The 24,261-nt window shown below is 40.0% G+C and overlaps 1 protein-coding gene across 1 annotated transcript; it reads left to right on the top strand.

Moving 5' to 3' along the window:
• Window positions 1–191: 191 nt before the first annotated feature.
• PDIA3 (protein disulfide isomerase family A member 3) lies at window positions 192–23,683 on the top strand. Its single transcript, XM_002913178.4, has 13 exons — window positions 192–499; window positions 5,834–5,912; window positions 7,955–8,072; window positions 13,128–13,235; window positions 14,602–14,731; window positions 18,377–18,493; window positions 18,794–18,919; window positions 19,685–19,867; window positions 20,664–20,772; window positions 21,369–21,497; window positions 22,050–22,129; window positions 23,145–23,202; window positions 23,413–23,683. Exons 1-13 carry the CDS (start codon window positions 333–335, stop codon window positions 23,524–23,526), a joined length of 1,518 nt encoding a protein of 505 aa, XP_002913224.1. The 5' UTR covers window positions 192–332; the 3' UTR covers window positions 23,527–23,683.
• Window positions 23,684–24,261: the final 578 nt, after the last annotated feature.

Genomic DNA, 24,261 nt, shown 5'->3' with positions numbered 1-24,261 from the left:
GGGTTCCGGCTCGCCGGCGGGCCCAGCCCCAGCCCCCGGCCCGGGACCCCTCCCAGCCCGGCTCTCCTGGGCGCCCGCCGCCTCGGCCCCGCCCCACGCTCCGGCCACTCGGCGGTTACCAGCTGGTCCCGCCCGCCCGACGCAGGCGCCTCGCAGCCAATCGGCGGCTGCCACACTGCGGCCCGAGCCGGCTGGGGGGTTGGGACCTCCGGCTGCAGGTCCGCCCGGGCCAGACGCGCGAGCGCAGGCATAGGGTGCGTGGTCGTGGCCGGCCTCCGCAGTCCCCGCCGAGCCCCGACCCTCCCGGCCGCCGCTAACCTCACCTCGTAGCCATGCGCCCCCGCTGCCATGCGCTGTTCCCGGGCGTGGCGCTGCTTTTCGCTGCGGCCGGTGTCGCCTTTGCCTCCGACGTGCTGGAACTCACTGACGACAACTTCGAGAGTCGCATCTCCGACACGGGCTCTGCGGGCCTCATGCTCGTCGAGTTCTTCGCCCCTTGGTGAGGCCACTAAGCCGGGGCGCGGGAGGGAGGGAGGGCTGGGCTGGGGGCGAAGGCGCGGGAACGGTTGGGCCTACGTAGCGCCGGTGCCCTCCACCATTTAGGCGGGCCCGGCTGCAGCCTGCAAATTTCCCACCCCCGGGTGGCCGAGCAGCGTCGCCGAGAGCCGAGAAGTCGGTGCTGATCGCCTGGGAGCGAGACCCGGGAAGAAAACCCGAAGGCCCCGTTCACGCAGGGCCACATCCTTACCTCGCTGCTCTTGCGGCACTTCCTATTCGCAGAGGGTTTAACCACCCCTACCCCGCTTAGATTGGTATCTTTACTGGCTGAGTCAGTGTTAACGCTCTCCAGCCTACAAAGGGTATCTTTACAGTTTCTGGCTGAGTCAATGTTAATGCTGTCCATCCTACAAACGAGGCATCTCAAGGCCTTATATCGGAAGCGAACGTTTCACCAAGTGCAGAGGCCCTGGGCCCCCAGAGTACTTCCTTTCTTCTTGCCCCACGCCCCGCAGCCATTGGTTTCTAGCCAAGGTCACTCAGTGGCTGCAGAATCGTCATAAGTGCTTTCTTGAGGCAGGCAACTATTTTGTCCCATCGCATGGTGCACACTTTCTCCATTAAGCTGATCGGCACCCTCAGAATCCCGTCAGAAAGAGTAAGTGAAAAGAGTAATGCTGGCAGAAGTCTGTCTAAACTGTCGGTTTTAATTAGGATTTCTAAAAAATACCCGAAAAGGCTCCAGTTAGAAAGTAACCATTATGGGGAGAAATAATCCACGTCAGGGTGATATAACTGAACAAGGGTGTGAATTCCTTAGGATACAGCTAACTCCAAAAGTTGGGGGTGGGGGGAGAGAGCAAATAGGATTTATCACTCAGTAGACCTGAATGGTTTTTTTGTTTTGTTTGGGTTTTGTTTGTTTGTTTGTTTGTTTGTTTTTAAACTCCCAAATCTTTACCACAGAGAGCCATGATTATCTTCAGGCTTGGGATGGCTGAATATATTCATGCTGATTACAGTACTTAATTTTTTTCCTCCTGCCACAATACTTTTAATTAAAAACGATTTGTATTCAAAAGTATCAGTGAAACAAAGTTGGCGTATAACTTTTACTTGCTTCTAACTCTGGTCTTCACTCAGCAAGGGTTCAGCTGACTTCTAGTACTGGTAATGAAGACCACCCGAACCAGAAAGATGTGTTAGAGGCAACAAATATTGTTTTCAGCTTGTGACGGATTTTATGTTCAGGGCATTCCTGTGGCCAATGGTAGTACTGATTACACATCATAGGTGGTCTTTCGTTATACATCTTCAGAAGTTATATTCCATCTTAGAAACAACTCTTCCCAATCATATAACCTTGCTGTTAACTTTGAAGGGGAGTAACTGTACTTAGAGTGACTGGATGGGGTTCTCTCAAAACTGGGTGGTGGTTCTGTGACTACAGGGGTCAACATAAGTCAGTCCCTGGAGACTAATGGGCTATTAGACTATTCGTTTAAAGCAGATTTTGGGTTTTTTTGATTGAACGTGTTCTTTCCTACTTTAAATTGTTGCATGTGCTTGTCTAAAAACTGCATATCCCGTCATGCACTAAACTATCCCCAAAATTGGGTGGATCCTTGCTGTGGTGTCTGCTTTCAATTGGTCTATAAGGTAAGGTAATCCTCCACAATCCTGGGAAGCAGGATCGGTTTTCTGAGTGACTAATTTGGAATCAAGGAAGTCTCCTGTTGATAATGTCCTTATTTCTTCACATTCAGCTATTTTTATTTATTAATACTTGAACTAGAAATGTTTCCTGACTGCTGTAATCCTTTGTACAGATCAGAACTAGCTCACAAGTTAGATAGGATCAGTTAAAGAATCCTATTTAAAGTAAATTGACCTATTTTGAGCAAGTTCTTCATCTCGTTTGTTTTTGGGTATTTTTTGCTCTTTCATTTTATAGTAAAAGTGAAAGATTTCTTTGTATTTGACTTTGTAGACTCGTATTTCCATTATGGAGTTAATTCTCTGTGTAAGAATGGGAGTATGTGGATTTCTCTGGGGAAATAAATAGCACTATTTAAATGTGATAGTATCTGAAGATTTACTGATCAGCATTAAGTAAATTTGAAGTCCTCAACATCTACTTATGTTGTAGATTTGTGCTCTACCCTCTAGGACGGTAGTATTAAATGATATATGCAGTGTTTCTGGAGTACATACAGAAAAAAAACTGTGTGGGTAGTATAAAATGAAATATTTCTTTTTATACATTTTGATCCTTTACTGGGAATTTCTGATGTATCCTCCCACCCCAGATTGATCATTTCAACAAGATTTAGCTCCTTGGACAACTAACTGGTTGCTCCCGCCTCTCAGCTGGGACCTAGTATTGTCTTGTCACCCCTGCCGGACTGGTGTTCTTCACAGGGAAAGGACTACATCAGTTTTTCCGTCAGAGACCTTTGTCACATGAAGTAATGATTGTTGAGTGAATATGTGTTGGGATTCATTATTACTGCTAGGTACCATCCCTGAAAGTGATGGAATTGTTTGTGTTTTAATACTGTCTAGGACTGGGTGAAAGAAGTAGTGGTTAATCTTGATGTTCATCTTCAGACTCCACCTGAGTTCCATTCCCGGTGAATTTGAGGAAGGCAGTCTCCTCTGGTCTCCCTAGAACTCGTTAAACAGGTCTTTCCTTTGGGCATTTGATGACCTTATGGATGCAGCAAATGCTTAGGGCAGTTTTCAGTCCCAGCCTTGATACTTATACACATATCCCCCTTAACACCCCTGGTTCTCTCCATGGGTATTTTTTATATGCATCTGGGTTGATACCCTCTGGTCTGATCTAATTATTTTATACTATTTTTTTCTCTTCAGATGTTTTGATATGGTTGAGGTGAAACTATTCTTAAATCTGTTGCTCCAGCCTTCTCGATAATTACATATTCAACAGAAATCTCTCTTTTGTTTCTTTTCTATTCTCATTGCTCTCACTCCAGTCCAAGCTTTCATTATCTGCCATGTGAAATATATTATCTTCTAGGTGGCTTTTATTTTTATCTCTACTTTCCCCCTTCCTGTTAGACATATTGCTGACTGATGTAGTCTTAATACACATAACACATTTATTATCTCTTAATAACAACAAAGTCCTCAACAGTTCTCCAAATGGATCATTTTCACTAGTAATTTTACCTTTGCTCTACTCTTCCCCTTATCTAAAATACCCCAGGACAGGTCCTGGCTGAAGCCTTAAATTCTTAAAGGCCCAGATCCAATTCTTACTCCCTTTAAATTTTATTATTATTTTTTTTAATCTTTGCACCCTTATGTTCCCCAAAGCCTGAATTTCTTGGATAAATTGGTTATTTTGTTAAATCAATTAGGATCTGTGTTTTTGTTGGAACCCAAGTACACGAGTTTTTAATTTTTTTTCAATATAAAAGGAATACAGAAGATGTAATGAATAATACCATATTCCATGTACATGTAAGATGGCACGGATTGTGAGGGGAATCCTTATGTCTCACAAAGAAGGAATTCCTACCGTTGAAACTATGACACAATTGTGAGGGACACATGCCAATTTCAGAAATGGTAAAATGTGCGTCCATGAAATACAGTATAGGGAATGATACCATTTATTCACCACCCGGCTTAGAAATTAAAGCCAATACAGTTAAAACCTACACATCCCTTCCCCATATCACCATTCCTTCATTTAAGCTTTTTTTTTTAAAAAAGATTTTATTTATTTATTCTACGAGATAGAGACAGCCAGCGAGAGAGGGAACACAAGCAGGGGGAGTGGGAAAGGAAGAAGCAGGCTCATAGCGGAGGAGCCTGATGTGGGGCTCTATCCCATAACGCCGGGATCACGCCCTGAGCCAAAGGCAGACGCCCAACAGCTGTGCCACCCAGGCGTCCCCTTTCATTTAAGCTTTTTAATGATGGTTTTTGAATAGAATTCCTAAAGATCTTGTAGTTCTTTGTTTTAATCAAGTTTTAGGGGCAAAATGTTTCCAAGTTATTTGTCCATCACTTAGTAAAATAAATTTTGAGACTATTGGCTATGAAATATATAAGGTTAAGTTTCTTCCATGTTTCCTTCTGTTTTCTTTTTTTTTTTTTTTTTTTTTTAAANATTTTATTTATTTATTCGACAGAGATAGAGACAGCCAGCGAGAGAGGGAACACAAGCAGGGGGAGTGGGAGAGGAAGAAGCAGGCTCATAGCAGAGGAGCCTGATGTGGGGCTCGATCCCGGAACGCCGGGATCACGCCCTGAGCCGAAGGCAGACGCTTAACCGCTGTGCCACCCAGGCGCCCCCCTTCTGTTTTCTAATTCTATTCTTTCTATCTGTGGGGAGGTTACAGAACTACTTTACCTTCTCAAAGTGTTCGCTCCGCAACCCATTGGGTTTTGAAGGGATGACATTTAGCTGGTGCTAGCTATACTTTGATAAGGAGGAGTAGCTCTCCCTTCCCCCGTTGCATATACAGTGTGCCTATAGGACTCTTAGGACTTCCCAGGCTAGGAGCAGGTGTTTCTGATGGCCGTCTGGGAAAATATTCTGACAATGTTTTATCCTCATCCATTCTTACAGCCAGATGAACTGTGTAGCTGTGAAAATAGGGCTTGCTCTCATAAATACGTCATTCTAATGCTGTGTTGAAACTCAGTTGAGAAGAGAAAAAGGTTCTAACAGCTGTTAAAGTATCTATAGCAAATGAGTGCCTTTTGGGCCTCATTCTGCTACCCCCTCAAACTGGGTTTTTGGACAAAGGGATTCCTATTGAAGGAATGGAGAAAAAGTACTTGATGGTGATTCTTAGAGTTAAATCATACTTGGAACCTTTAAGGTTTCAATCACTGTATTTTTAAGAATCACAGTGCTGATTTCCTGAGGAAAAAAAATGTGCCTTCTTTTGGGAAATGCTAACAGAAATGGGATTGTTGCTATCTTGCTTTTCATTTTATCCTCATTAATTGGTCCAAAAGGCTTGGGCCCTTTCCCTCTTTAATGTGGGGTATAATTCTGACTATAATTTTCAAGGCTCAGTTGTACTTTTAACTGAGAAAATAGATGACTGCTCTGAACTAAGCTAGTCCTGTAGAGTCAGCCTCAGGTTAGGGATAGTACGTTTGCCCTCTGAGAGCTCTGGTTACTTTATCAGTAATGGATGTTGTTCAGGTGATGTTTTTGCTTTTGGAAGCACTTACTAGTTCAAAAGTAGTATTATAGTTTGAGGTTCATCCTTGAGAAACATGGTTAACAATCTTGAAGGATCAAACTGAGAATTTGGCTTTTTTTTTTTTTAATGTATTTATGTAGGTGTGGACACTGCAAGAGGCTTGCCCCTGAGTATGAAGCAGCAGCAACCAGATTAAAAGGAATAGTCCCATTAGCAAAGGTGAGTCTAGGCAGATTCTTCATTAAAGAAAATGGGGTATTTTCCATATGATCTCACAGATGAACACATGCAAAGGGGGAAACAAAAAAAAGGAGAGAGGGAAACAAGCCTTAAGTGACTCTTAAGGGTAGAAAACAGAGGGTTGATGGAGGGAGGTGGGTGGGGGTTGGGCCAGATGGGTGCTGGGTATTAAGGAGGGCACTTGTGAGGAGCACTGAGTGTTGTATGTAAGTGACAAATCATTGACTCTCCAGAAACCAATTTTTTAAAAAATTTTATTTATTTTAGAGAGCGTGTGCATGAGTGGGGGGAGGGGCACAGGGAGAAGGAGAGAATCTCAAGTGGACTCCGCTAAGCCTGGAGCCTGACGAGGAGCCTAACAGAGCCTGGATCTCCTAACCCCGAGATCATGACCTGAGAAGGAATCAGGAGTTGGACCCCTCAATCAAGCTACTCAGGCACCCCTCCAAGTAACCAATATTGCACTCTGTGTTAACTAACTAAAATTTAAATTAAAAAAAAAAAAGAAAATGGAGTATTTTAAATAGTAATTTGTAAAATTAACATTGATTTAATCTAATCTACTCTTATGGTACTAAGAAGAGAACACTAGTTTCTGGGCAAATACACAACTGACTATTGTATTAATTATGGTTTTAAAGATTAAAAGTAGTGAAACCAAGGGAATTACTGGAATAAGAAAGAGGTAGAATATATGGTAAATAAGAAGGGGCAAATATGGAAAGTAAAAGTATAGTATTCAAAGTCAGAGGAAAATTATTGAATAAATGAGTTCCTTAAACTACCTTATGGTAGTGATGGGAATAGGAAAATGATAGGGTGTTGTAAGTATGTAACTAACTGGTCAACTATAAACTTGGTATTTGCCTTTACCATCATAGTAATGCTTCTAGAGTTTTCCATTATTCTGTAGTAAACCTGAGTTGCTGCAGTATGAAAGCTCACATCTTGGGGCACCTGGGTGGCTCAGTTGGTTAGGCATCCAACTCTTGATTTCGGCTCAGGGTCGTGAGATTGAGCCCCACTTTGGGCTCTGTGCTGAGTGTGGAGCCTGCTTAAGATTCTCTCCCTCTTCTTATGTCCTTCCCTTGCCCATGTGCTTGCACGCTTGCTCTCTCTCAAATAAATAAATCTTTAAAAAAAGTTCGTATCTTGAGTCAGCCTCAAGTAAATAGTTCATACATATATAGGACTGTTTTTGGAAACTGCTTTTAATCCTGATGTTTCTATGGCAGTTTGCCTTGGGGAAAAAGAAAGTTCAGTCATGATTTAATTCCTGCCTTGTGTGGCTGTAGCCTGTGTTTCTATGGACACATTACTTTTCTACACCTCAGTTTATGTTGAAGCATTGGGACCATACCTCAGAATCTTGTGAAGAGTAAATGAAGTAACATATGCAAAGTGCCTGTAGCACTGCTGACTTTAGAGTTAGTGGCTAAACAAATAGGAATTGTTTTCCTTCTTCCTGATAGTTCTCTCTAGATCTACCTTGTTATAGTTTAGCCCATATTCAGACTGTCTCAGGGAGCATATTCAAATATTGATACTTTGCTAATAACTCCAAATAATTTGCCAAATCAAATTATACTCCACCCCACCTAAAGGATATGTACCTCCATCCATCCATCCATCCATCCATCCATCCATCCCCTTCATAATAATCATTACCAAAGTAAGAAAGATACTGTTAGTAATTTAAGTGATTTATCCCTCACATATTCTAAGGCAGAAAGAAGGCAGAGACCACTGCTTTAAATAATAGAGACTTAGAGGGAAGAATTTAAATAGCCATTCGTGCATTTTGTAGGTGGTCCAGCAGTCTAAATGTTAACCAGTTCTTTAGGTGATTTTGAAGTAACTAGCCTAGCATCAGTCTGCCTTTAAAATATATGTTCTGTGATATGTGTGCAAAGAATTGCTTGATCCTCTTATGATTTGAACAGTCTTAATATTTTGGGAATATAGGAGGAGCCTGCAACAAGCATCTGGATAACAGATGGTTCGTGTATTTTAATCTTTAGGTTGATTGTACTGCCAACACGAACACCTGTAATAAGTATGGAGTCAGTGGATATCCAACCTTGAAGATATTTAGAGATGGTGAAGAAGCTGGTGCTTATGATGGGCCCAGGACTGCCGGTAAGGATCCAGGATTACATTTTAGAAACTAAATTTGTTAAGTGCCCTGTTTTTGTAGTGGGAACATGACATTTTTCTATACAACAGACTTGTAATCTTAAAAAATTTCTCATCTAAAGGGTGCCTCAGTGGCTCAGTGAGTTAAGCATCTGCCTTCGGCTCAGGTCATGATCCCAGGGTTCTGGGATCAAGCCCCACACCAGGCTCTCTACTCAGCAGAGAGTCTGCTTCTCCCTCTGCCTGCTGTTCCCCCTGCTTGTGCTCTCTTTGTCTCTGTCAAATAAATAAGTAAAATTAAAAAAAAAAAATTCCTCATCTAAGAGGTCAGTTTGATATCTAACAAAAGACTTCTTTAAATAAACAGGTTATGTATGTAATGTAGAAACTTGAGTTTCTTGAGTTATAAGGTCTAGGCATTTTTTCATTTGACATATTTATTGAGTACTTACTCTGCCAGATATTCTAGATATACTAGGTGCTCTGTATTTATTGATAAACAAAACAGACAAGGTTCCTACTCTTATGTGCTTACGTTCTACGAAATGAAGAGAAGAAGACAACAATCAAGTTTAAAAGTATATATAGATAACTACTTTACATCCTAAAACACAACACATAACAGAAAATAATAAGTGTCAATGAGGATGCAGAGAAATTGGAACCATTTTGCACTGTTGGTATAAATGTAAAATGGTATAGCTGCTATGGAAAACAGGATGGAAGTTCGTGAAAGTAAAAAAATAGAATTACTGAACAATCTAGCAATTCTTCTGGATATGTACCCCAAAGAATTAAGAGCAGGGTCTCGAAGATACATTTGTATGCCCATGTTTATAGCTGCATTATTTACAATAGCAAAGAGGTAGAAGCAACCCAAGAGTCCGTCAGTGGATAACTGGACATACAAAATGCGGCATATTACTAATAATTATATATAAATATATATATAATGCTGTGGAATATTCAGTCTCAAAAAGGAAGTTCTGACGTGTGCTACAACATGGATGAACCTGGAAGACATTATGCTAAACCAATCACAAAAGGCAAATAGCGTGACACTGCAACTTATATGAGGTTCCTGGTGTAGTAAAATTCATAGAGACAGGAAGTACAATGGTGATTCCCAAGAACTACGAGATAGAGAAAATGGGGAGTTTTGTAATGTGTACAGTTTCAGTTTTGCAAGATGAAAACAGTCCTGGAGAGTGGCCATGCAACAGTGTGAATGTACTTAATGCCATAGAATTGTATACTTAAAAATAGTTATAATAATGAATTTTATGTATATTTTATCACAGTTAAAATTACTTAATTTCAATCTATAAGATAAATTCATTTAGTGATAAGAGCATTAAAGGAGAAAAATAAAACCATATGGTGTGATAGTGACTGGGTTTGGGAGTACCACATCATCAGAGTTACCAGGGCTGTAACCTTTTTTTTTTTTATTTTTTTTATTTTTTTAAAGATTTTTATTTATGTGACAGACAGCCAGCGAGAGAGGGAACACAGCAGGGGAGTGGGAGAGGAAGAAGCAGGCTCCCAGCAGAGGAGCCTGATGTGGGACTCAAAGAGATCCCAGAATGCTGGGATCATGCCCTGAGCCAAAGGCGCTTAACGACTGCGCCAGGTGCCCCAGGGCTGTAACCTTTGAGCTGAGACCTGAATGATAGGAATGAGCTAGCCTTGAGAAGATCTGGGGCAGAGCCTTCCAAGCAGAGGGAAAGGCTAGCTAAGGTATACAAAAAGGCCTTAAGGGTATAACTGAGTTTGATGAGTTCAAGGGACAGAAAGACCATGTGGCTGGAATATAATTAGCATGGATGGCAGGTGAAGCTTGGTTGTTTTTTTGTTTTTTTTCCCTAAGATTTTTTATTTACATGACGGGGGGGGGGGGGGGGCGCGGAAGGGGGGGGGGGTGGTCGCGGAAGGGGGAGATAGCTGTAAGCAGGGGAAGCAGCAGAGGGAGAAGTAGGCTCCCCATTAAGCAGGGAGCGCTATGCAGGGCTCGATCTCGACTCTGGGATCATGACCTGAGCTGAAGGCAGACGCCTAAACAACTGAGCCACCCAGATGCCCCGACAGATGAAGTTTGAAAGGCAAATGGGGACTAGATCCTCTAGGGCCTATAATTGATGAGAAAAAAGATTTTGGACAGTTTTGCCTTGAGTTTTTCAAGTAATGACATACATTTTATTTACTTTTTTGTGATGGAAGGCTAAGAGAAAGGGAATTCAGTGGGTATTTTAGGGAGGTGGAATTTTTTCAGTCTGTATGATTGTTACTCATACACAAAGCTCCGCACAGCATGGCCACGCCACTACCTAACTCTCGTATCATCTTAAGATTGTTTCACCTTTGGACCTTTGCCCGGGTTTTATTCCCAGCCTGAAATGATCTTCCCTTATATTTTCATGGCTTGCTCCTTTTTGTCATTCAGATCATGGCTTAAATTTTACCTCCCAGACGCTTACCCAGGGCACCAGACCTAAAGTAGCCACCCAGTCATTTTCTTATCACATCATCCTCTTAATTCTCTACATTGTGCTGATTGTTACATAATTTTTTAGTTGTTTATTGAGAGATTTTGTTTGTTATTTGGAGATTTACTGAAACTGTAAGCTCTAAGAAAGCAGAGACTTTGTTTACTTTATTTACTACTGTCTCCAGCATCTAGGCTCTTCACATGCATAGATACTCAGTAACTCTTTGTTGAATGCATGAAAAAATACTTTGACTCCACTGAGGTCATTTAGCCAACACTTAAAATTTGATATATCTAAGCACAGAAGGAAAAAATTTTCCTGAGCTTAAAAGTATTAATGAAGAACCCCATGTTACCATTCAGATTTTATTTGTTCAATTTAGGATGGAATTAGCAGTTAGAGTTATTGAAATGTTGTTCTGAACTTGAGCATGTCTTAACTAAATTGTAGGTGAACCCAGTTAGACTGCTCCTGGTCAGATACTATATGTCACTTGGGCTGTAACACAGATTTCTTAAATTTAAGAATTTCTTAGTATCTGGGGCGCCTGGGTGGTGCAGTCGTTAAACGTCACGGCTTAGGGCGTGATCGCGGCATTATGGGATCGAGCCCCACATCAGGCTCTTCTGCTATGAGCCTGCTTCTTCCTCTCCCACTCTCCCTGCTTGTGTTCCCTCTCTCGCTGGCTGTCTCTATCTCTGTCGAATAAATAAATAAAATCTTTTAAAAAAAATAGTATTTCTTAGTATCTGACTAGGAGGTCAAATGTTTGGGTACTTAGAATGTATTATTTTGTTCATGTACTTGTCTGCGAACTATGCTGTTTGCCCTCCTGCTTAAATTGGTTGCTCTGCACTCCCTTCATACCTTCCACAGAATTTTAAATATTTAGGGAGAAAAGTAACGCTTCTCATCATAGACACAGGTTAAAGTTCTTTATAATTTATATCATGATATAATAATAATAATCCCCTTAGAGACTAAACCTCATACTCAATTTCAATTAGTCTGTTGATGCAACCCCTCCTGTGTGAGGAATTGAGGAAAATATTTAAAAGGAAAAAAACTCCATGACTGGAAAGAAAAGGAAGAAACATTAGAAAAAATGCAGAATAGGCTCAATCATGTTGAAAGAGTTAAACAGCACTCTGTCTCAGCCAGTTAACAAATCAGTAGAGTACTCAGAAGAGAAGGGGGTGCAAGAGGTAGAATATTATGGTGGAGGAGCATTGCCTTTGTTTGGCCTGTGGGCATTTTGAGCCTATGAATGGTTTTAGTGGACCCCAGAAGAAGTAGATTAATGGGCTGTCAGCTAGGCTTAAGGGCTAAGATGATTTTTTTGTGTTTTCCAAATTGTTTCACTTATCTAGCCCATTCACCTCATTAGGAAAGTGTGCTATAGGTGGATCCTGTACATGGCATAATTTGACCGGTATGTAGTTAAACCCTTATACCAGCTAGCCAGGTTCGTGCATTTTCTGCCTCTAAAATGTAAGGCTACAAGTGACTCTTTGTGCTACTTGAGAAGAAGGGATTCGTTTACTTACTTTATTTATAAAATGGGTGTTTCTCAAACTTAAGTGCTAATAAGTATTATTCTAGAGCTAGGTATATCACTGAGAAAAACACAAAAATCCTTTTGCATTTGGAATTTGTCATGGGAAGAGATAGATGAAAATAATAAGGACAGAGTACTCATTAGGTGGGTGAAAGTGCTATAGAGAAAGATAAAGGCAGGGAAGGGAATTCAGGAGCATTGGAGGTAAATAGGTTTTAGTTTACAATGGGATGGTCAGGGAGAGCTTTGTTGAGAAGATGACATTTGAGTAAAGACCTAAAGGAGATGAGGAAGGGAGCCAGGAGGATATCTGGGGAAAGAGTGTTCTAGGCAGAGAGAATAACATGAACAAAGGCATTATTAATTTGTACTGTTATAAACACTTTAATACAGGGGTATAAAATAAGTATAGTCTCTTTGGGGAGGTAGTTTGACAATTATAAATGCATGTATTCTTTGACCCAGTGAATCCACTTCTAGGAATTTACCCTACAGATCTACTCAGTCATGTGCAAAATGACGTTAGTACAAGGTTGTTTATTGCAGAATTATTTATAACAGCAAGGAATTGGAAACAAATGTCCATCCTATGTGTCTGAATAAATGATGGTGCATCCATACAATAAAACCCCATGCAGGTATAAAAAAGACTGGGGTAGCTCTCTATGTACATTGGCATGAATTGTCTCTAAACTGTATTTAATGACAAAAACAAAATACAGAATAGCATAGGTGTATGCTGCCATTTGCGGAGAAAAGAAAGAAAAGAATAAATATGTAATTGCTTGTTTATGCATAATATGTCTTTTTTAAAGATTATATTTTTGAATAATCTCCACACTCAACGTGGGGCTCCAACTTAGAACCCTGAGATCAAGAATCACATGCTCTACCGACTGAGCCAGCCAGGTGCCTCCCTTTTGAACCTGTTGAATTTTGAATTATGTGAATGATTGCCCTCTCAAAAATTAGAAATTTATATTGCTATAATCTTTGATCTTATCTTTTAAGATGGAATTGTCAGCCACCTGAAGAAGCAGGCAGGACCAGCTTCGGTTCCTCTCAGGACTGAGGAAGAATTTGAGAAGTTCATTAGTGACAAAGATGCTTCTGTGGTGGGTAAGTAGCAAATACTTGATTATTTGATTATTACAACAAAATCATCAATTTGGTTTCAAAAACCCTCTGTGTCTGAGTAAACAACAAAGTTAAACCAGTTTAGGAGACCTTGGGGGCAGTTGAAAAGACAACGCGTAGATTTAGGTCAGCATTACTATAATGTGGAAAAAATTGGTTTTATTGGAGTGGCTTTGTGTTCTTACAGATAAAGATGTGATTTCAGTTAAAGGCCCAAAGTAGAAGTATCTTCAGCTTTTGCTATCACATCTCAAACTCAGAGATTTAGCTCAATAGGGTAGTTAAAATTGAAAATAAGGTTTTAAGGTGGGAGGATACTAGTAAATAATTAACCTCTGTGTCTACTGTTTTCACAGTAGTAGGGGATGTAGTTCTTGAGATCAAATTGCTAGGATTTGTGTACTTTGCTTTCTTGGGTGTTACAGTATCTCATTTTATCCTTAAAATAACTTGTGGTTAAATACATTCTACATCTTGAGTGTTCTTTTTTTTGTTTTAAACGTAATGTATAATGCATTTGACTTAAAAAATAAATTTAAACGTATAATCTGTGTTTTCCTTTTCTTAATCTCATAATTATTATAATAAAACTGACTTTCTGGCCATAGAAGATGGTTTGTAATTTCAGTTTGACTAAAAGCCAAATCTCATCATCTGGATTTTACTGATTCTGTATATTTTCAAGGAGTTACTATAAGCAGACATTTAATAAACACTTAGGTTTCAGTCACTTTTCTAGACTTGAAGTTCTGACAAGTCAAAAAATACAGTGAAGTAATTGATGTTTTATTTTGACATACTGTCTTATTTGATCCTTTTGACACCTAAAATAGTCCCTGAAACTCTAAGAAGTTAAGCAGTTTGCCCAAATCTATTTAATTGTGAAAAACTAGAAAAGTCTTGAATTCTGATAAATCCTCTCCCTTGGCTCCCTGGGACAAATTTTTTTTTTTTTAAGGGTAGAGGGAAAATTTCATCCTAAGTATTTTGTCAAATATCCTAGGTAGTCATGGCAAAGCAGACCCAGTGCTGTTACCTGTCTCGCTTTGCTTACCTGTGAATAGAATGAAGGCTTTGAAAATAGAAGAGTTTTATGAGACACCTGGGTGGCTCTGTCGGTTAAGCATCTGCCTTCAGCTTAGGTCATGATCCCGGGATCGAGGGATTGAGCTCCGTATCAGGCTCCTTGCTCGTGGCTCTCCCTCTCCCTGCCACTCCCCCTGCTTGCGTTCTCTCTCTGACAAATAAATTTTAAAAATCTTAAAGAAAATGAAAATAGAAGAATTTTAAAGTTTGATTATGTTTCAGCCCTTACTGTTTCTTCCTTGTGTTTACATTTTTTGTATAGGTTTTTTCAAAGATTTATTCAGTGAAGCTCACTCTGAGTTTCTAAAAGCAGCCAGCAACTTGAGGGATAACTACCGATTTGCACACACCAATGTGGAGTCTCTGGTGAACAAATATGATGATGATGGAGAGTAAGTGACTTGAGTTGAATACCCTTGTAAATTTCTGGACCAAGTCCTAATTGTATGAGCTGGTGATTTTTATGCCTAGTTCTTCCAAAAGATATATTAAGCTAAGTGCTAGGAACTCTTGCTGCCTTTGAGGTGCATCTAGTAGGGGGAGAGAGTGAACATATTTAAAAATGTAAGTGTTAAGTTATAGGTGTTACAATAGAAATGAATGCAGGGTGTGCCGGAAGAACAGGGAGTGATTTTTTTTCCTTCGGGGTGGGGAGTAGTATCAGAAGAAACTTCATAGAGGAGTTATTTCTTGAGGTATGTCTTGAAAGATAAATTTTTCCAGGCAGGTTATGGTAGTTGGGATAAAAATTATTCCAAATAGGGGTGCCTGAGTGGCTCAGTCAGTTAAGCATCTGATTCTCAGCCTCAGCTTAGGTTTTGATCTCAGGGTCGTGAGTTTAAGCCTCACATGGGGCTCCACGCTGGGCATGGAGCCTACTTTAAAAAAAAAAAATTATTCCTGGGATGCCTCAGTGGCTCAGTCAGTTGTGCGTCTGCCTTGGGCTCAGGTTTATCCTGCGGTCCTGAGGTCAAGTCCTGCAGGGAGCCTGCTTCTCCCTCTACCTGCCACTCTCCCTGCTTGTGCTCTGTAGCTCTCTCTCTGACAAATAAATAAAATCTTTAAAAAGAAAAAAAGAAAGAAAAAAAACATTATTCCAGATAGAGCAGCAGAAGTGAAGGCCCCAAGATGTGAAACGACTTAGGAATGTTGAGACCTGTCGTACTACTAGAGTTTTGTTTATAAATGAGGTGATAGGGAAAGGTAAGCAGAGACCAACTTATAGAAGATTTTAAGTGCATACAAAAGAATTTTGATTTTCTCTTTTAGACATGTGAGAGTCATTGAAAGACTGAGCAGGAAAGTAATGTAATTTTTGTGTTTCAGAAGAAAAGTTGCTGGTACCCATGTGATGATGGTTTGAAAGGGGAGGAATGGCAAGGCAGTTAAGAGTCCAAACTAAGCGTGACCGCTGAGAGACTAAATTAAGGCAACATTAGGGGCATGGAGAAGGAGAGAGTATAAAAAATGTAAACAGTAGGATTTGGTTCCTAGCCACGTGTGAAAAGAGGAAGATCTAGAATGAATCTAGGTTTCTATAACTTGGATGACTGGACCAACAACAGTCATCATCAAGCTGGGAAAAAGATGAAGAGAAACAAATTTGAAGGGATTGGTGATGAGTTCATTTTGGCCTAGTGGGTGTAAAGTTTGTAAGATGTCACAGTGGTGAAGACCCAACAGACAACTGGATAAATGAGGTTAGAATTTGGGGAAAATTCTAAACTAGAGATAAACATTTATAGGTCAAGCACATGTAAATAATTATTGAAACCATGAGACTAGATGAGATCACTCAGGGTGAGCATATAAAGAAGAAGTGTGCCAAGGGCTAGTGTTACTGATTTATATTTAACAAAATGTGTAGTGTTTACTATGTGCCATTTACTATTGACTCATTTAATCCTCTTAATAACTGGTGAGACAGATCTGTTACTATTTTGTAGAGGAGAAAGCACTCAAAGAGGTTTAGTAATTTGCCTAGCTTCACAGCCGGTAAGTGGCAGAATAGGATTTGAAACTAGAAAGTCCGGATGCAAAGTTGTAGGTTTGACTGCCTCTTAGATTAAGACACACCAGGTCTGTAAATGGATGTGGAGCCACCTGTGACTGATTAAGCACATCACATATCAGTCTTAACCTTAGATGTGTTCGTTGTGGCTGCCTTTAAAGTGGCCTGTCAACTCCTGATGAGAAGTCTTATTGAGAAGACTTTACGTGAAGGGTGTCTTAAAGTCATCATGTGTACACCAAGGCCATAACATCATTAAAGATTATATTTGAAACTGCTGGATTTCTATTTTTTTTTAGAATAACTGCTCTTAAAGTTGGTAATTACACTTAAAAAAAACCCTGCAGTATTATCCCTGTTCACATTTTTGCTTGCCCAGCATGTTTATATTAGTTTCCCTTTTACTATGTAAAACACAGTTTCCCTGTGTTTTTTGTTTTTTTAGAGAGGGCTAGGAGGAAGAGCAGAGGGAGAGGGAGAAAGAGAATTTTCAGCAGACTCCCCACTGAGTGTGAAGCCAGATGTGGGGCTCAATCTCATGATCCTGAGATCATGACCTGAGCCACAGTCAAGAGTCAGACATGTAGGGGCGCCTGGGTGGCACAGCGGTTAAGCGTCTGCCTTCGGCTCAGGGCGTGATCCTGGCGTTGTGGGAGAGCCCCACATCAGGCTCCTCCGCTCTGAGCCTGCTTCTTCCTCTCCCACTCCCCCCTGCTTGTGTTCCCTCTCTCGCTGGCTGTCTCTATCTCTGTCGAATAAATAAATAAAATCTTAAAAAAAAAAAAAAAGAGTCAGACATGTAACCAATTGAGCCACCCAGATACCCCTAAAATGCCTATGTTTTAATTAACATAAAGTCAGTGTTTAATACTGGAAGAGTAAGAGAGGGATATAAGGACTTAAAGGGCTAAAGCCTAGATAAAAACAAGTGATAAAATTTTATGTGGGTGGGGGTGCTTGGGTGGCTCACTTGGTTGAGCGTCTGACTTTTGCTTTCAGCTCAGGTCATGATCTCAGGGTCCCACAGCAGACTCCACACTGGGCATGGAGACTGTTAGGATTCTCTCTCTCCCTCTCTCCTCCTCCTCCTGCTCTCTCTTTCTTAAAAAAAAAAAAAAAAGTTGTATGTGGGTAGGTGTGCAGTGTGTGGGGTGAAGGAATGAATGAAGGAGAACCTAGAGGTGAGATTATTAGTAGTTAAGACTTGTATTTTCTGGGAAAGCTGGCACTTAATATAAACCCATGACTCAGAACCAAATTGGGGTTCAGTTTTAGCTGAACAAAGCTAGAAATTAAAGAAGGAATTTGCTTTAAGTGTTCAGTGGAGTGAGAAGAGCTTGGCTTAGGTAGAGGGGCAAAATAGTACCAGCAAGAGAAAAATCGATAAACTTGGTTTGTTGGGATAAGAGAAGTATAGAACAGAGGAATTTCTAATGAACTCAAGCTAAACATTGCCTATAATTGTATACTTACCTATAGAATTTTATAGCTGGAAGGAATCTTAAAGATATTTTCTCTACTGAAGTAATTCTTTTACTGTGTGGGAAAGTTGAATTTTCAAGGGGAGTACTGGGCAAGGTACCTTCCAATAAAAGTAAGCTCTACTTTATTGTACATCCTGGGATTTGGGGGTAAGTTGGGTTCTGTTATTGTTTTTAAAGGTCTGGAAATTAATCATCTATTCTAACCCCCTTAAGTCCCCTTTTATACTGAAGATAAAGCTGAAGCCCAAGAGGATTCAGTTGATCCCTAGCACAAGGTCTTTAAAATTAATGGGGTTACAATTAGAACCAAAGTCTCCTAACTTTCCAATGCAAGGTTTATTAAACCTTCATACCCAATTATTGCACCTTAGCTTTGATGAGGTCATGTTGCCAAGTCTGTGGTCCCAGGAAAGAGTCCTTATGTGTTTAAATGGTGAAAAAAGTGGCAGCAAGAGTCGTCTGAGATTTAAATAAAAGATGGAAGATCATTCTGCTGCTGTCTACCTACTAATAGCGTTTTTCTTTTTTTTTTTTTTTTAAAGAGGTATCACCTTGTTTCGTCCTTCACATTTAATGAACAAGTTTGAGGACAAGACTGTGGCATATATAGAACAGAAAATGACTAGTGGCAAGATTAAAAAATTTATCCAAGAAAATATGTGAGTACCTTTTTATATCTTGTTTGGGATTTCTTGGCTTCACTATAGTTTCCTTACCTCAGTTAATAAGCAGACCCATGTTTTGGATTAAATAGCCTTATTCAAGGGATTGAACGGTAATGGTTGAAGTTTATATTAACACAGTAATGTGTGGACTCTAGGACTCCTAGGAGGTATATTGCTCATTACTTACCCTTTATGTTGAAAGTTTCTTTCCTTTATAAGTGCTATCAGTTACTTTCTGATAGTTCCATAATGTAGCTAAACCTGCCAAATTTGATAATGGATTGTTTATTTCAGTTTTGGAATCTGCCCTCACATGACAGAAGACAATAAAGATTTGATACAGGGCAAGGACTTACTTGTGGCTTACTATGATGTTGACTATGAAAAGAACGCTAAAGGTTCTAACTACTGGAGAAACAGGTAATAAGGATCATTTTTCCCCTTAGTAAAGAAGTTTACCCAGTGTGTAAACAGTTTCTTCTAATTATCCTGTTACAGTGTATAATGTGAGAGCCAATAAGAATGGGAGCAGTTGGCTCCCAAAAACCATTTGAAGCTATAAGGACAAATAACATAAACTGTTTCCAAAATCTGTTGGGCATATCTTCCATAGGTGTTCCTTTGCCTTGTGACTTAGCTGGTTCCTAGCCTCCCAATAAAAGATGCAAATGTGATCTAGAATGTAGATATTAAATATTTGAATATTAGTATAAATAATTAAAATAACCTTCATCAATTGATAATATTAAATATCAATTATTATAATAAATATTTAATACTGATTAAACTATTTAACTTAGAATATTAGATAATTAATATTAAATAATATTAAATATTTAAAGTATTGTGCCTGTTTGCCCATTGAAGCTCTTAGTGCACTGTATCCTTACAAATTTACTTTTCATGTCAGTCATTATGCCTACAATGTTTTAGTTATATAACATAGCAAGATTCAGTGGGAATGGACTATTTGATTGGTACCGACAGTTTAGCAGTGAAGTTCGGTAAGACATTGGAGTGTACCATAATTCTGTGTCGGTGCCCAAGAACATAGTTCAGACTGCGTCCAGAGGGCTGCGTGGACTGTAAAATTTAGTCTTTGCTTTCTAGCGTCTTGCTTCTTGATTTTAGATGTGCTTTACCACTATGGTATAAATCTTGGCATAAATATCTTGTTTCCCACAGAGTGATGATGGTAGCAAAGAAATTCCTAGATGCTGGAAACAAACTCAGCTTTGCTGTAGCTAGCCGCAAAACCTTTAGCCACGAACTTTCTGATTTTGGCTTGGAAAGCACTGCTGGAGAGATTCCTGTTGTTGCTATCAGAACTGCAAAAGGAGAGAAGTTTGTCATGCAAGAGGAGTTCTCGTGAGTTACAAGTTAACGTGGGTTTGGGATTTGATTCTGCAAAGAAACTTAAAGCCTTTTACACTACTAAGGATTTATGAAGAAGAACATTAGAATGTGAAGATAAGTCTTCTAGCTAAGACCTATGATTGTCATTTTTCTCAATTTAATTAATTATAGGTATTTAAGGATAACAATCCTTAATAAATTCTGAAAACTAACAAAAGGATAGCAACTTGGAATATTTACATGATTGCTTCCACCCTGCCATTAAAAATAGTAGATAGAGAACAGTGGACAGTAATTGGATATAATTTCAGACCAGTGCAACCCCCTCCCATCCTTGTAGAATGTCTTTTCTTCTTGAAATACTACCCTGGCCTAAGGTAAACTCAGGGAATGGAAGGGTCTTAAAACCCTGGAAAAGTATGACTTTTCACCTTCTGAGACATTGGGAGATGAAAACCAGAGAAAATCTTCCTTGTGAGCAAATCATTTAAACAAGATACCATAAATAGGTGGTATTCTCCAGAGCAACAAAGACCTGGTTCTTTTGCAGAAGTGAATTTCCAGAAGACCAGTGTTTTCTTCCTTCTCTGACCTTTCTAATCCACAAAGAACACCCTAGAAATATAAGGAGGTGGTTTTCTGTTCAGTCAGTAGATCTGCATATTGAGAGATAAGCTTCTTCGGTTTTTAGCTTCCAATTTCTAACCTTTAAACTGAAGCTAGAATATGTTGAAACTATTCTAAGAAATTGCTTTTAATCCTGTCAGTGGAAGATGAACAAACCTGACCCTTGTCTTTCTAATTGTAGGCGGGATGGCAAGGCTCTTGAAAGATTCCTGCAGGATTACTTTGATGGCAACCTGAAGAGATACCTGAAGTCTGAGCCCATCCCGGAGAGCAATGATGGGCCGGTAAAGGTGAGGTGTTCACAGCCTCATGAAGGCTCTAAGCATCTGCCTGTCCTCACCTCCCCCTGTGCTCTTAGTTATATTGAGATATAATTGACTCTCCTCATTTCTTTATTCAAAAAAAATGCTGGGTCTAAGTGAGAACTTGTTGGCTGTCATGGTTTTTTTTTTTGTTTGTCCTCACCTCCCTGAGTCATAAAATAAGCATTGGCAGAACTCATAATGCTCAGTAGGGGCAAAAGTGTAAAATCTTAGAATTTTGGATGGTATTTATATTGGAACTAAGTTACTCTTCAGGGTAGAGCAAGCTAACCTCTAAGAATAGTTTCAAAGTTTGCTTTGAGATTGGGTAAGGGTTGAGTAGCACTTATTTCCTATGACTTCCTGAACAAAGTTTGACAGGTGATAGACATGGGAATGAGTTGGTTTCTGGAAAATGACCAAAACATCCTTAATACAATCTATAATTGTAATTTGGGTTTCAATGACATATTTTCAGTGACAGTACATCAAAGTTGAGAGGGTTTGGGTCCAGAAACAAAATAGCATGTGAATTTTATTCTTCACCTTGCCTTACCAACTAGAGGTTCTTTGGTGTATTCCAGGTAGTGGTAGCAGAGAATTTTGATGAAATAGTGAATGACGAAAATAAAGATGTACTGATTGAATTTTATGCTCCTTGGTGTGGTCACTGTAAGAATCTGGAACCCAAGTATAAAGAACTGGGAGAAAAGGTAAGTCTGAACCATATTCTGAAGATAAAGTTTGAGTTGGGAAGTTGACACACATAATCAGCATTGGCTAAATTAGTTGTCCTAATTAATTCAGTACCTAAGTACTGGTAGCTTTCTTTTCAGCTGTCTACCGTTTACTTTCTCCTGACTGCCCCCCTAGTGTCTCTAGCCTGTGCAGTGTCTCAGATACCTGTTCTGACTTTCCACTCCAAAGACTCAATCTAGATTGTAGTTAAAAGTATCCAGGCTTCTGAATTTTGGTAGTGGCTTGTATGAATCCATTTACATTTATGTTGACTTTGCCCTTGTAATATCTTATTTAGGCCTGGTAATTTTGAAGGTGGCTGTAAATAGAATCTTAATATGGAGAAACCAAGAGAGAAAAGGGACTCTGTAGAAAGCTAGATACAATGTACAAGTCTCACTATTCTTTCTACCTGAGCAGAAGTTACCCAGGTGTTTAAAAATGAGGTTATTTTAAGTGCTGATTTGACTAAGTGTCCCTCAGTCACCAAAAACTGAAAGTTTAAAGATTTACCTTTTCATTAACAGCTCAGAAAAGACCCAAATATTATCATAGCCAAGATGGATGCCACAGCCAATGATGTGCCTTCTCCATATGAAGTCAGAGGGTAAGTAGATTAAAAGCTAATAAAAGTATCTAGGTAGTTGATAGGGAAAAAAATAAGTTCATAAACCATTTATTGGGCTTGGTTTAGGGAGTGGATCCCTCATTGCAGTTGAGTACAGAACTGCTGCCTTCCTGGCTTGGAGTTCTGCTGAATGGGTCCACATGACTACCGCAGATTTTGTGAGCCCTCACATTACTGAGTTTTGATAGGATGTAAGCTAGCCACTGATGGAGAATAGTTATCTGGTCAGAAATAGAAATTAGGGCGCCTGGGTGACTCAGTCTGTTGAGCATCCAACTCCTGATTGCAGCTCAGATCATGATCTCAGGGTTGTGAGATTGAGCCTTGCATAGGGCTCCACCTTCAGCAGGGAGTCTGCTTGAGATTCTTTTCCTCTGCCCCTCTCCCCCCTCCACCCCCTAACCCCAGTCGTGCTCTTACTCAAATAAATAAATCTTTAAAAAGAGAGAGAGAGAGAAATCATGAGGGGCGCCTGGGTGGTTCAGTTGCTTACGCGTCCAACTCTTGATTCGTGTTCAGGTCATGATTTCAGGGTGGTGAGATCAAGCCCCAGGTCAGCTCTGCGCTGGGCATGGAACCTGCTTAAGATTCTCTCTCTCCTCCCTCTGCCCCTCCACCCCCACTTGCATGCATGCATGCTTGCTCACTTGCTCTCTCTCAGAAAAAAAAAAGGGGCACCTGAGTGGCTCAATCGGTTAATCATCTGCCTTTGGCTCAGGTCATGATCCCAGGGTTCTGGGATCGAGTCCTTCATCAGGCTTCCTGCTCAGCGGGGAGTCTGCTTCTCCCTCTCCCTCTCCCTGCCGTTCCCCCTGCTTGTGCACACGAGTGCTTGCTCTCTCTCTTGTCAAATAAATAAACTCTTTAAAAAAAAAAAAAAAAGAAAAGAAAAGAAATAGAAATCATGAGAAGTTATTCCCAGAAACAGTTTTTGGGGAAGTATGTGTTGGCACCTGGAATGAGTTAACGCTTTTTTTTTTCTTTTTTAACCCAGTTTTCCTACCATCTACTTCTCTCCAGCCAACAAGAAGCTAAATCCAAAGAAATACGAAGTAAGTGTGTTGTCTCATCTCCCCACAAACATACACATACACACACACATCCAGTTCTTTGAGTTTTATTTAACTGGAAATTTTCAATTTCATGGTCAATATATGTGGTTGCTAATGTGCTTTTATAAACTCAGAAGTCTTCCTATTGGGGAAAAAAAATCCAGGGTTCTTTAAAAGATTAAATTTTCAGAGTGATCTTTCTGTTTTCAGGGTGGCCGTGAATTAAGTGATTTTATTAGCTATCTACAACGAGAGGCAACAAATCCCCCTATAATTCAAGAAGAAAAAACTAAGAAGAAGAAGAAGGCACAGGAGGATCTCTAAAGCAGCAGCCAAAAATGCCACTTTGTAAAAGGACTCTTCCATCAGAGATGGGAAGACCATTGGGGAGGACTGGGACCCAAATGGGATTATTACTCTCAGGGCAGAGAGGACAGAATGGATATAATCTGAATCCCGTTAAATTTTCTCTAAACTGTTTCTTAGCTGCACTGTTTATGGAAATACCAGGACCAGTTGATGTTTGTGGTTTTGGGAAAAATTATTTGTGTTGGGGGGAATGTTGTGGGGGTGGGGGGATTGAGTTGGGGGGTTATTTTCTAATTTTTTTTGTACATTTGGAACAGTGACAATAAATGAGCCCCCTTTAAGCCGTCTTTTTTCCAAGAAATGCGGAACCAAGGTTTTCTAGATCAGCACTGTCCAATAGAACTTTCTGCAATGTTGGAAATAATTCTGTAATCTTCATTGTCTAATACAGGTAGCTACTGAGCATTTGAAATATGGCTAAGAACTACATTTTAAATTTTCATTGATTATTAGTCACACATAGAGCTAGTGGCTACCATATTGGTCAGTGCTGCTGTAGACCAACTAACTGGATGCATAGTTAACCACCTGTAAGTCCTTTCCAAATTTCATCACTTTCTATCCTTAAATGTTAGGGCCCAGTCTAGCCTGATGATTAGAGCAGGTGAGGGACTTTTCTTGCTGGGCTCCATTTCTGGCCCTGCCCGTACCCCAAGGATGGGTTACTGTTTACCCTTGTGTTGAAGCTGA

This window comes from Ailuropoda melanoleuca, chromosome 5 (genome assembly GCF_002007445.2).
Source record: "Ailuropoda melanoleuca isolate Jingjing chromosome 5, ASM200744v2, whole genome shotgun sequence".
NCBI lineage: Eukaryota > Metazoa > Chordata > Mammalia > Carnivora > Ursidae > Ailuropoda > Ailuropoda melanoleuca.
Note: the sequence above shows the minus strand (reverse complement) of the source record. Positions and strands in the feature narration are given on the sequence as shown.

Bases quoted from the DNA above. Each gene is read 5' to 3' on its own strand.
- PDIA3 (XM_002913178.4), top strand. From the start codon at position 333: ATGCGCCCCCGCTGCCATGCGCTGTTCCCGGGCGTGGCGCTGCTTTTC. The intron at 13,236-14,601 runs GTAAGTAGCAAA...TTTTTTGTATAG, and splicing joins CAAAGATGCTTCTGTGGTGG to GTTTTTTCAAAGATTTATTC. The intron at 21,498-22,049 runs GTAAGTCTGAAC...TTTCATTAACAG, and splicing joins ATAAAGAACTGGGAGAAAAG to CTCAGAAAAGACCCAAATAT.